The 12,233-nt window shown below is 36.9% G+C and overlaps 1 protein-coding gene across 2 annotated transcripts in view; it reads left to right on the top strand.

Annotated features, from left to right (window-relative positions):
• The window catches only part of yl (Putative vitellogenin receptor yl), a 42,323-nt gene that overhangs the window by 18,237 nt on the left and 11,853 nt on the right, over nt 1-12,233 (top strand). For both annotated transcript variants that reach the window (XM_073974553.1, XM_073974554.1), the window contains exons 4-5: nt 3,016-3,660; nt 3,725-4,627. In XM_073974553.1, coding sequence (XP_073830654.1) covers nt 3,016-3,660; nt 3,725-4,627 — 1,548 coding nt within the window. The remainder of the gene's footprint in view (nt 1-3,015; nt 3,661-3,724; nt 4,628-12,233) is intronic.

Raw genomic sequence — 12,233 nt, 5'->3', positions numbered from 1 at the left:
CGCTGTATCTGGTCAATTTTGATGAAATTTGGAATGTGTGATGGAAATAGGTATATAGATAAATGCGCCAAATTATATCGAAATCAGTTCAGATTTGGATATAGCTCCCATATAACTTTTCGGCCAATTTTTGGTATTTGGTACACGAAAGACGTTATATATGTCCGATCTCAATGAAATTTGGAATGTGTAACGGAATTTGGTCTAGAAATATGAGTGCCAAATTTGATCGAAATCGGTTCGGATTTGGATATAGCTCCCATATATATTTTTGGACAATTTTTAGTATTTGGTGCGCGAAACACGTTATATACACATGTCCGATCTCAATGAATTATGGAATGTGTGACGGAATTTGGTCGAGAAATATGAGTGCCAAATTTTATCCAAATCGGAATCCCATATATATTTTCGCCCTATTTAAGGTATTTGATGCACCAAAGACGCTATGTATGTCTAATTTTGATGAAATTAGGAATGTGTGACGGTGTTTGGTCTAGAAATATATGTGCCAAATTATATCGTAATCAGTTCACATTTGAATTTAGCTCCCATATATATTTTACCTATTCACAGTGGTATCATATAGTCAGCCCCGCCCTTGCCTTACTGGTTTTAATTAGAGAAGTCATATTTCAATCGGCAACTTTAAGCGTATTTTTCTCGAAGCGGTATTTTTTGAGATGTGACACTCTATGAGTAAGTGCGATATGGGGATTTGTGAGTGGAATCGGACACTTTCTCAAAAAGTGGATTTTGATTTCAGCAAAACATTTTATTTTAATTTTTGTTGACCTTTGGACTATCTATCTTTGTTGGTTTTGTTCGGCTTTTAGGTCAGAAATAAAAACAAGATTTTCGTTTTTTATTTTATTTTTATTTCTCCAATATTTCGAACGTCATCGACGATCATCATCAGGGTTTTTTTTTCATTTTCTCTTTACCGACTATCGGTATCCATCTCCACTTGCACACAACAAATTTCCAACAGTTAAAATAAAAAACGAAAATCTTGTTTTTTATTTCTGACCTAAAAGCCGAACAAAACCAACAAAGATGAAACATTTTAGTATATTTTTAGATTTTTTTTTTGACTAATGACCAGTGTTATCGTGCCTTCAAGGATTTGAATTCTGAAAAAAACTATGTATATACAAAGGAATTCTCATTACTTGTTTGATATTGGTCCAATTTGGAAAATATCTTTTTTTTTATTTTTTTATTGTTTTATCCAGGGTTTCGGAGTCGAGGTATTTTTGGATCGACTCCGACTCCGACTCCGACTCCTGGCGAGTTTTTTCACAACTCCGACTCCGAGAGTGAATTCCTACACCACTAAAAATGAATAAAATGTGCACAACATTGTATTTTTATACCCTCAGCATTCATGCTAACGAGGGTATGTATATACACTTTCATACGGACAAAATGTGCCTCATCGAAATAATGGTTTTAGACCCCAAGTATGTTTGGACGAAATGTGTTTCAGACAATTTGGAGTCGATTGAGCAATGAACGTCCGTCTGTCTGTCTGTCTGGCTGGCTGGAGCGCACGATAACTCTCCAAACTTAGTTTAAGTTCGAAGATGTCACCATATGTAGGTGCTGGCGAGCACGATATATATCGAACTGATCAACCGATGCTGTCCAAAAATTTGGCCTTCGTCATATTTTGTCATAGTTTTAGTTTGAAGATAGGCAATACTGCTCCACAGCTTCCGGTACTTCCCCCGAATATTTAAAAAATGTCACTTAAATTGTATGCAGAATATCTCTTGAACAAATTAGGTCTAAATTTTGGATCTCCTAACATTTTGTCCAAATTTAGTTTAACTTCTACAATGGAGGTACCTTAGCGTACCTCCCCCACAAAAGTTCAACATTTGTGTCTAAGTGCAGTGTAAAGTCTGTTCGCCTCTGCAACACTTTTGAACTTTTATACTAGTCCAGTGAAAAGACCCTAAATACATTTCATCTGTCCGTAGATCAAAGTTTCAAATCACATAGGCTGAGGGTATATCTCTGTCGGCAAAGCCGACTGATACTTTTTTTACTTCTTTTTGATTCCGTTTAGCTTAAATACAATATTATTAGGTTCTTATTGATCCCACATAAACATATCGCTCATTTACTCAAAGAGTGACACATCTTAAAAACTCCACTTTCGAGAAAAATTCGTATTAAGTTGACGATTGAAATTTTACTTTCTCACTTTAAAAGGTTATTACACAAAAACTAAAATAACTACTTGGACCATATTTTGCAAGCGCCTAGCCAGATATCAGCGCTAAATTTCTGTGCCAGATCAAACATGTTTTGAAGTGTTTTTGTGCTTCAAAAACTCAAAAACCTTTTGTGTTGAATTATGCGAAACTCGTAGTAAATGTGTTGTAACTAGTCGAGTTTTAGAGATATCAATATGAAAATTTGACACAAGATAAAGTAGAAGTCGTAGAAAAAATAGAAATTTCTAACTCAGAAAACGCATTTTTTGAGTTATGCCACTCTTTGAGTAAATGAGCGATATGCTGATCGGTTTATTAGTTTTCGAGCTACAATGGGCACCGCTTTAGTAAATGGGCACTACTTTAGTAAAAACAGTGTTTCGTAGGCGGCCATTTGTCTGCAGAAAACTGTGCAAATTTTTCAACCAAAAAAATTCCGAAAGTAGCTCAAGGTGTGATCTAAAAGATGAAAACAAAATCTTTAAAAAAATGTATACTTTTTTTGTAAAAAAAAATCATGAAAAATGTAATTTTTCGTTCTCAAATAGCTCCAACACCCCTTAAATACAGTTATTGGTGGAGGGTATAAAAAGTTCGGCTCGGAACTTAACGCCGCACAATGGGATTCGATAGTAATCATATTGAAGCTAAGGAAACCGAAAAAAGATACAGAATTTTGACCAGGGAAACAACTGTTTTGTAAACAATTTATATGTCAAATGCATTTCTTCCAGTCTTTATAGCTTTATGTCTTTCACTATTGCTCTCAATATTTTGTTTTCTTTTTCAGCCGATGATTGTACTCCGGAAATGGACAAGTTTTTGTGTAGCAACAACATGACTTGTATACCGCTAGAAAAAGCTTGCGATGGTAATATAGATTGTCCCGATCGTACAGATGAATCATTTCGCTGCAATCAAACTGCCAATAGTTGCTCAACTAAAAAATGTCCTCCAGCAGCGAAATGTAAAATGATGCCACAAACTGGTGCGGAATGTATTTGCCCACGAGGTTTTAAGCATTCGCTCAGCCAAGATGTGTGTGTAGACATTGATGAGTGCGTCGAACAATTTGGGGTTTGTAGTCAGATGTGTATCAACAGCCTGGGCAGTTATCGGTGCCAATGTGATGAGGGTTATACACTAAAAGAAGATAATCGAACATGTGAAGCTATCGGTGAGGAGGCTTTACTACTGTATACAACACAAGTAACGGTAATGGGCGTTAATTTGCGATCACGACGTGTCTATACAGTGGCTAAGAATCTGACCAAAGTGATAGGCGTGTCATATAATGGGGAGCACATCTACTGGACAAATATTCAAAATGAAGGTGAAAGTATTGTCAAAGCAAATCCGGATGGTACACAGCAAGAGATTTTATTGACATCCGGTTTAGATGCTCCCGAAGATTTGGCAGTAGACTGGTTAACTGGTAAGTTGCGAGAGTGAGGTGTTCAAATGAGTGCCAGTGATTTGAAAATTATCTGAAATTCCAGGCAACATTTATTTCTCGGATAATGTTATGCATCATATTGCGGTCTGCTCAAATGATGGCCGCTATTGCACAGTCCTGGTCACCGATGATGTTCATCAGCCGCGTGGTGTTGCCCTGTGGCCTCAACGTTCTCAAATATTCTGGTCCGATTGGGGTGTTATACCAATGATTGCTCGTGCCTCCATGGACGGTGGGAATTCCGTACGCCTGGTAACGGATAAAATCCATTGGCCCAACGGTGTTGCTCTGGATATGTACAATGATCGTGTCTATTGGGTTGATGCCAAACTGGCCACCATAGAAAGCGTACGTTCCGATGGAAAAGATCGTCGCACCGTCTTGGAGGATATTCTGAAACATCCTTATGGTTTGGCTATTTTTGAAGATAAACTTTATTGGTCGGATTGGGGTACTAAGTCCATACATTCGTGTAATAAATTCAACGGCAAAGATCATAAAATTATCACCAAAGATCGTACCATTTATGCCGTTCATATTTATCACTCATCGAAACAAAAGAAAATCGCCCACGCTTGCGAGCGTGCACGTTGTTCACATTTGTGTTTGTTGGCGGAAAATAATGGTTATAGTTGTGCCTGTCCAGATGGCATGCAATTGGGACCAGATCGGGCTCGTTGCATTAAGACGCATAAAAAACAACGCCTGTTTTTGGGTGTACGTAATAATCTTATCGAAATGGAACATACCACATTTGGCCGCCACACAGTCACCGCAACGCACCATCTGGATCTATTTATCCACGAAATGGCATATAATAATATTAACAACACCGTATTCATTGCGGATAATTATCAACATATGATTGGAGAATTCAATTTACAGGGTCAGTATTTGACGAAATTGGTGCGTGCGAATTTGGGTAATGTTACCGGTTTGGCATTCGGTAAGTTCTTAAAATACTTTGCTTTTTTATTTGTTTTTTAAAGTATCAGTCAGACAGAGATGTACCCTCAATCTGTGACTGTAAAAAACAATAATCTAATGCTAAATATAGTATCCTAGTTTTAAAAATAAATAGAATTTTCGTACTTGACAAAAGAAGTTCTGGAAGTTTTGGCGTAAATTTTTAGGCCTTTATGGGCTAATTTTGCCACTTGAGAATACAATATAACATTTTAGCATTGTAACAAAGACTTTTAAAACCTTTAGTGAGAGAGATGTATGAAGGGTCCATATCTCAGGAAGTATTGTCTAGTCATTGACTATAAGCTATTAAATTTTTCACATGTCATGGACTTGTACCTGGTATATTTTTGAGAGTCGTTTCATATCGTGTCAAGAACCTTTTTTGTTGGTCACCGTGGAATTTTTGTTAGCTTTTGAATTGTTATGTCGTGAAGTATGGACTACCTTCGATGAATTGCATTTAAGCAAGTTTTGACCTTTTTTAGGGAGGTACCCGAAGGTGTTGTGCGAGAGAAATATTATGATGTTCAAAGTTTGCACCAATGTCAGCCACTCATTTTGACCTTAAACTGGTCACCGTAGGATTTTTAGAACTTTCAGACCATCCTCGAGCAGCCCCTAAACTACACTTAAGCAACATTTTGATCGTTTGTGAAGTGTATTCAGGAAGAATAGACTTGCCCCGAAATAAATTTACTGTTGCAACGGTGTGTAATATATATGGGGATTTCTAATATTGTTTTTTTTTTTTTTTTTTTAATGCTGCTCATCAGCAAAACATTTCAGTATATTTTCAAATTTGTTAGACTAATTTTTCCAGAGATATCGCGCCTTGAAAAAGTCAGTTTCTATGTGCAAAGAAATACTAATAACTACTTGAATATTGGTCCAAATAGGAAAAATCTTGTTTTATGTATTTTTTTTTGATATATTAGCTATCTAATTAAAAATAAAAAAAAAAACTTTGCACAGGGGGCTTGGATGCAATGGTGCTTTTTAGTACTTACTCTTAAAAATGGGTACATGTTGGTACCTCTCTTTAAAGAAGGGGTACTTTTTGGTAATTCTTCTTAAAGAAGTGGTACTTTTTATTACTTTTTCTTAAAGTACCTCTTATTACCTCTATTTATATAAAGGGTAATTCTTAGTAATTATTCTGAAGAAGTGGTGCTCTTTAGTACTTCTTCTTAAAGAAGGTGTAATTTTTAGAAATTCTTCTTAAGAAGCGGTACTCTTCAGTACTTCTTCTTAAAGAACGGGTACTTTTTGTACCTCTTCTTAAAGAAGGAGTGCTTTTTAGTACGTTTCCTTAAAGAAAGGGTACTCGCCAAGATCTATTTAACAGGTCACGTAAGTAGCACAACAACAACTCTATTTTGGCCGAAAATTCTTCAATATGTCAAAATGTTTGTTTACGTTTTCATACAATTTATTCACAATAACAAAATATTTGACAGATTGAAACCAATTGAAACCAGCTGGCCGTTTTACGCCACATTATAATTTCACCATGGTACTCGCTAGTACCTCTACTTAACGAAGTGGTACTTTTTAGTAATCGTCTTAAAGAAGGGGTAATTTTTAGTAATTCTTTTAAGAAGTTTTATTCTTCAGTACTTCTTCTTAAAGAAGGGATACTTTTTAGTATTTCTTCTTAAGAAGTGGTACTCTTTAGTACTTCTTTTTAAAGAACGGATACTATTTAGTACTTCTTATGAAAGAAGGGGTACTTTTTACTAACTTACTTACTTGTTTAGCTGGCCCATTACAGAACATTTGTTCCATAGACCGAACAAAGAAAAGATCTCCAATTCTCTTTGTTTAGTGCTTTACTTTCTGGAATACCACGCCTTCTCATCTCTTCATCCACTTGTTTGCGCCATCTATTCTTTGGCCTGCCAATTCTGCTTGCACCGCCATGTGGCCCGAATTTATACGCCTTTTTAGCGGGTTCCTCATCGCTCATTCTTATTATATGGCCTAGCCAACGCAATCGCTGCATCTCGATACGTTTAACTATATTGATGTCGTTGTATACCACATACAGTTCATACGACGTCGATATTCACCGTCAACGCAGATTGGTCCGTAGATTTTTCGAAGAATTTTTCTCTCAAACACGCCTATCACTGCCTTATATGCTTGCGCAAGTACCCAGGCTTCGGAACCATACATTAGCACGGGTAGTATCAGTGTTTTGTAAAGCGTTATTTTTGTTTGACGAGTTGTGGCTTTGTTTTTGAAGTGCTTACTTAAGCCAAAGTAGCATCTGTTGGCCCATACAATTCATCTTTTTATTTCACAACTGATGTCGTTTGTTGTGTTTACGGCGGTGCCGAGGTATACGAAGTCTTTTACCACCTCAAAATTATAGGAACCAACTTCAACAGTTGGTCCGATCTCACCACCGCGTCGACACCATCAATTTGGTCTTCTCGCCGTTTACCGCCAGACCCACTTTAGCAGATTCTCCTTCGACCTTCATAAAGCTATTGGTTACTTCTTTTACTGATCGTCCCATAATGTCATATCTTCATCATAATCAAGTAACATGTGGCTAGTGGTGTAGATTGTGCCACTTCTTTTGACGTTTGCCTCTCGTATAACCTTTTCCAGCCGGATGTTTAATAGATCACATGAAAGGCTGTAACCTTGCCTGAAACCTCTTTTGGTACAAAACTCTACGGAGAGGTTCTTTTCTATTTTAAGTAAAGATCTTGTGTCAGTCAGATGGAGCTAACTAGCTGATGCATACACCTTATCAGCGTGTCGCCTCAGGTTTTAAACAGCTCGGCTGGTAGGTCATCAGCTCCTGCTGCCTTATTATTCTTCAGACTTTTTATTGCTGTCTTTACCTCATCTTGGCCGGGTGGTATACATTCAATACCATCTTCTGGGATTGGATCTGTGGTATCTTCATCGACTTCATTACTATTGGATACCAACAGTTGAAAAAATGCTCTTTCCATATCCTTAGCACACTATCTGTATCAGTTACCAGATTACCTGGCTGGTCTCTACAGGAGGGTGTGCCAGTTCCAAGGCCATCAATTTGATGTTTCACTCTTTGGTAGAATTTTCGGGCTTCATTTTGTTCTGCGGAAAAGACTTTTCTCCTCTCTCCTTTTCTCCTGATACTTCTCTCGTGCGCTACGCGTTACTACTGATTGTAAAGTAGCCCTATATGCCTCATTTTCTCTTCGGTAGCAGTACGACACTGATTTTGCGACTGTTCGCATGGAGTGGACACTGTTTTGCCATTGTCCTGATATGTTATCGGGACGAGGAGTGCTTTGATTAAGCAGTTGGGCCAGTTGAATGGAATATGCTGTGGCTATCTGTCTATGCGTAAACTGCACCTTCTCTGCCAATGCGTAAACTGTACCTTCTCTATAAATAGTGCGAACATTACAGGTGCAGATTCGCAGATCATGGTCCTTAAAAGGTTTGCGGGGTTCGTCAACTTTAGAGGGTTTTGTTTTTCTCTTCTTTCGTTTTTTCATAGTAGGCTGTTTTTTCTAGGGGAGGGTTACTAACCCGACGCCCAAACCCAAGTTTTTAACGTTCTTATAGGTGAACGCGTGGCACATGTTATCTCACTACCTTTACCAGGTGTTAAAGGCAGTTCCCCAGGTGACACCACGGGGAGGTCAGTGTCCACTTGAGATGAAACAGGGACCAAAATAAATCCTGGGCTTTGCCATATTAAAGCCGGTCAGGACCGTTCCTTGGTATCTTCCATCCCCTACGTACTTTTTAGTACTTCTTAAAGAAGGGGTACTTTTTAATGTTTCTTATAATAACTGATACTTTCAGTACTTTTTCTTAAAGAAGATATTCTTTTCACTACTTTTTCTTAAAGAGGGCGTATATGTTGGTACTTCTTCTTAAACAACGGATACTTTTCAGTACTTCTTCTTAAAGAAAGGTAAATTTTTAGTACCTCTACTTAAATAAAGGGTAATTTTTAGTACCTCTACTTAAAGAAGGGGTAATTTTTAGTGCCTCTACTTAAAGAAGGGGTACTTTTTAGTACTTTTTCTAAAATATGTGGTACTTTTTAGTACTTCTCCTTAAAGAAGGGGTACGTTTTGGTAATTTTTCTTAAAGAAGGGGTACTCTTTATCGCCTTTAACGAAAAAGGGATGTTTTTAGTATTTTTTTAAAGAAGGGGTACTTTATAGTACTTCTCCTTAAAAATTGCTGTTTTTAAGTCATCATTCTTAAGAAGGCGGACTTTTGGTACTTCTTCTTAAAGGAGGGTACTTTTTGTGATATTTGAAACATCTCGGAATATCAATAGGAGTCGTGCAATTATGTCATATTTCTTCACAATAATACAATACAATCGAGTGCTTCGGATGCTGATAAGATGGAACATTTTCAAAATAATTATGAACAAGTAAAAAAGTATCAGTCGGCTTTGCCGACAGATATATACCCTCAGCCTGTGTATATTGAAACAATTTTTTTCCCAAAATACGTATGTATTTAGGGGGTTCTAAAAATTTTTGGTGGTTTGAACAGACAAAAATGTTGATTAGGATGAAAGATCAAAAGTTTTGCGGAGGAGATACTAAAAGGAATGGATCGACATTGTGGATCTCCAGCCACAACATATGGTGCCATAGGGGGTTTTTACACTCATCGGGCTGTTTGCTCAAGAAGTATGGACTTGCAAGTTGCTTCAAAAAAATCAAAGTGATTCGATATCAGGTCTTAAAGTGAACTTATCCGAAACTTTTGTTTGGGAGGTACCGGATGGAGTGGACAAATATAGTCCATATTTGAACCTGATCTATATCTGGTAGATATATTAGGATGTGTAAAGTATAGACCAATTCGGCCACTCCCTTCAAGAGTTACCGTACGAACAATTTTTCCGAACATTTTTGAACTTTTGTGGGGAAGGTACCTAAAGGAGTGGACCGATATGGCTTATCTTCAAACTTAAACTATGTTTGGACAAAATATTACTAAGGCCATATTTTGGACCGAATCGGCAGATCCTTTCGAGAGTTATCTTGCGCTCCAACCACCTCACACGGTGTCATAGGGGTTTTTTGCAACTTTCATACTATTTTCTCAGGAAGTATGGACTTGCCCCTGATGAAACTTGTACCGTCGTATGAAGGGCAGTGAATACAAGTTGCTAAAATAAAAATCAGAGCGATTCGAGAGATGGCCCTAAACTAAACATTTCCGAAATTTTGTGTGGGAGGTACCCGAAGGAGTGGACCTATTGAGACCATATTGGAACCTCATATTACTCTGGTAGAAAGTTTACGCTATACAAAGTATGGACCAAATCGGTCACTCCCTTCAAGAGTTATCGTGCGCACAAACTTTCCGAACATTTTCGAACTTTTGTGGGGGAGGTATCGGAAGGAGTGGACCGATGTAGTTCATCTTCGAACTTAAACTAAGCTTGGGCAAAATATTACGAAAGACAAAATTATAACCGAATCGGTTCATCCGTTCGAGAGTTATCGTGCGCTCCAGCCAGCAGGACAGACAGACGGACAGACAGACGGACGGACATGGCTAGATCGACTCCAAATTGTCTGAAACACATTTCGTCCAAACATACTTGGGGTCTAAAACCATTATTTCGATGAGGCACATTTTCATCGTATCAAAGTGTATATACCCTCCTTAGCCTAAAGGCTGAGGGTATAAAAAGGTCAAAATTTATTATAAAAACCATGATGTTTTGTTTAATAAAATGGTTTTTCCGCGAAAAAGTCTGCCGTTTAAAGGTTTGGAAATATGCTCCAGATTTAGAGGAAAACAACCGCTATTTTAATACACTGAGGGAAATTTTAGCACATTTTTCAAATTGAACACACCCTTTGGATTTCGAGTTTTATATGTGTCTTTTTTTCGGTGTCCGCGACTGTTCTCAACAGTGTTATGCTCCAATATAAATGGACCAGGTTATGCTCTCTATACCGGCTTTTACGAATTAGTAGTTTTTTTACCTCAAGTCGCAAATGTAAAAGCCTCGTTTTCGCGGGAAAACAAAGTCATGGAAATTTACGTTTTAGGTTTCGTATGTTGTTTTAAAAAGTACTAAAATTTTCCTCAGTGTATTAAAATAACAGTTGTTTTCGTATCAGATTATCTTCCTCCAAATCTGGAGCTTATTTCCAAACCTTTAAACGGCAGACTGTTTCGCGGAAAAACCATTTTATTGAACAAAACATTATGGTTTTTATAAGAAATGTTACGTTTTTTATAATTATTTTGAAAATGTTTCATCTTATCAGCATTCGAAGCACTCGATTGTATCCGTCGAGGTTGTCTGTTTCATATTCTATATTATTTTGAAGAAATATGACATAACTTCGCGACTCCTATTGATATTCCTAGTTTGTTTCAAATATCTGTCAATTTGAACCCTTTAAAGCTGTTATTTCGGTGTCCGCGGAATAATTTATAGGTTTTCTTTGGTGGAAAATGATTAAAAAGCCTTGCTTTATCGACTGAAAGAAAATTCGGCGTTAATATCTCAAAAATTTGAGAAAATATAATTACTGTTCTATCCTGATCAGGGCTTCGGAGTCGGAGTTGGAGTCGGAGTCTATCAAATTTTGCTGGAGTCGGAGCCGGAGTCGTGAAAAAAAACTCGACTCCGACTCCGGGCAACAGTCTGTTCTACATTTATCAAAATTTGTCAAATCAATTTAAATTATTTAAATGATCATAATTTAAAAAAAAAAACTCTTAATCTCTATTTTGATTACAAAATGCATATCGGAAACATTTTTGGGTCAATTGATTTGAATGCATGTTCCATGTTTGTTTGCATGTTCCAAATATACTTAGGGAAGACCTTTTAGAAAATTTACAGGCCATTTTATAGAAGACTCACGGTCTTCTCTTCTTGTTTTTAATTAGAAGTCATTTATGTCTGCTGTAAAAGAACCTGTTGGACTTCTATGAAAGACCTTGTAGTACTTTAATGGAAATCATACGAAAGACCTACTAGACTTCTTTCTGAATTTGTATGAGAAAAGTTAGAATCTTCTTAAAGACGATGTTCCTGCTATTTTTTAAACGACATATTCGGGCTTTTGAAGAACCATTCGTCTTTTATAAAGAAGTCTGCTTTTTATAATAGAATAGTGTGTGGTTATCTATAAGTAAACCTACATAACCATTTCTCTCTCCATTTAAGGGGATATCCCTATGCTAACCTGTTGTTCTTCGATGAGAAGAGATCAAATGATTTTTCGATTAAGTCATGCATCTGGGATAAATTTGTCAATATATTTATGCTGAGGAATGAAAATTATTTAACAGATTGACGTTAAATTATGAGCATTACCTCTATAGGATGGTGGATATATAAATTTCTAGAACTATTTAATCATTTCCGATTGTCAGTTCGGCTTAGCCGTACTAAACGTTGGTTTTAGTTGTATTCTTTTTGAGGTGGTAGACAAAAGACACTTTCCACCATAAGATACTAACTTGTCATTCCGTTTGAAATACATCGAAATTTTCGTCGGCAACTTTATAAAGTATAAAGATGTAAAATTGTCGGTATATGTTTACGATTTAGTATAACGGCACGGTCC

This window comes from Musca autumnalis, unplaced genomic scaffold, assembly GCF_047663935.1.
Source record: "Musca autumnalis isolate F117 unplaced genomic scaffold, ASM4766393v1 scaffold_3, whole genome shotgun sequence".
NCBI lineage: Eukaryota > Metazoa > Arthropoda > Insecta > Diptera > Muscidae > Musca > Musca autumnalis.
This window is presented reverse-complemented; position numbering and strand designations above follow the sequence as displayed.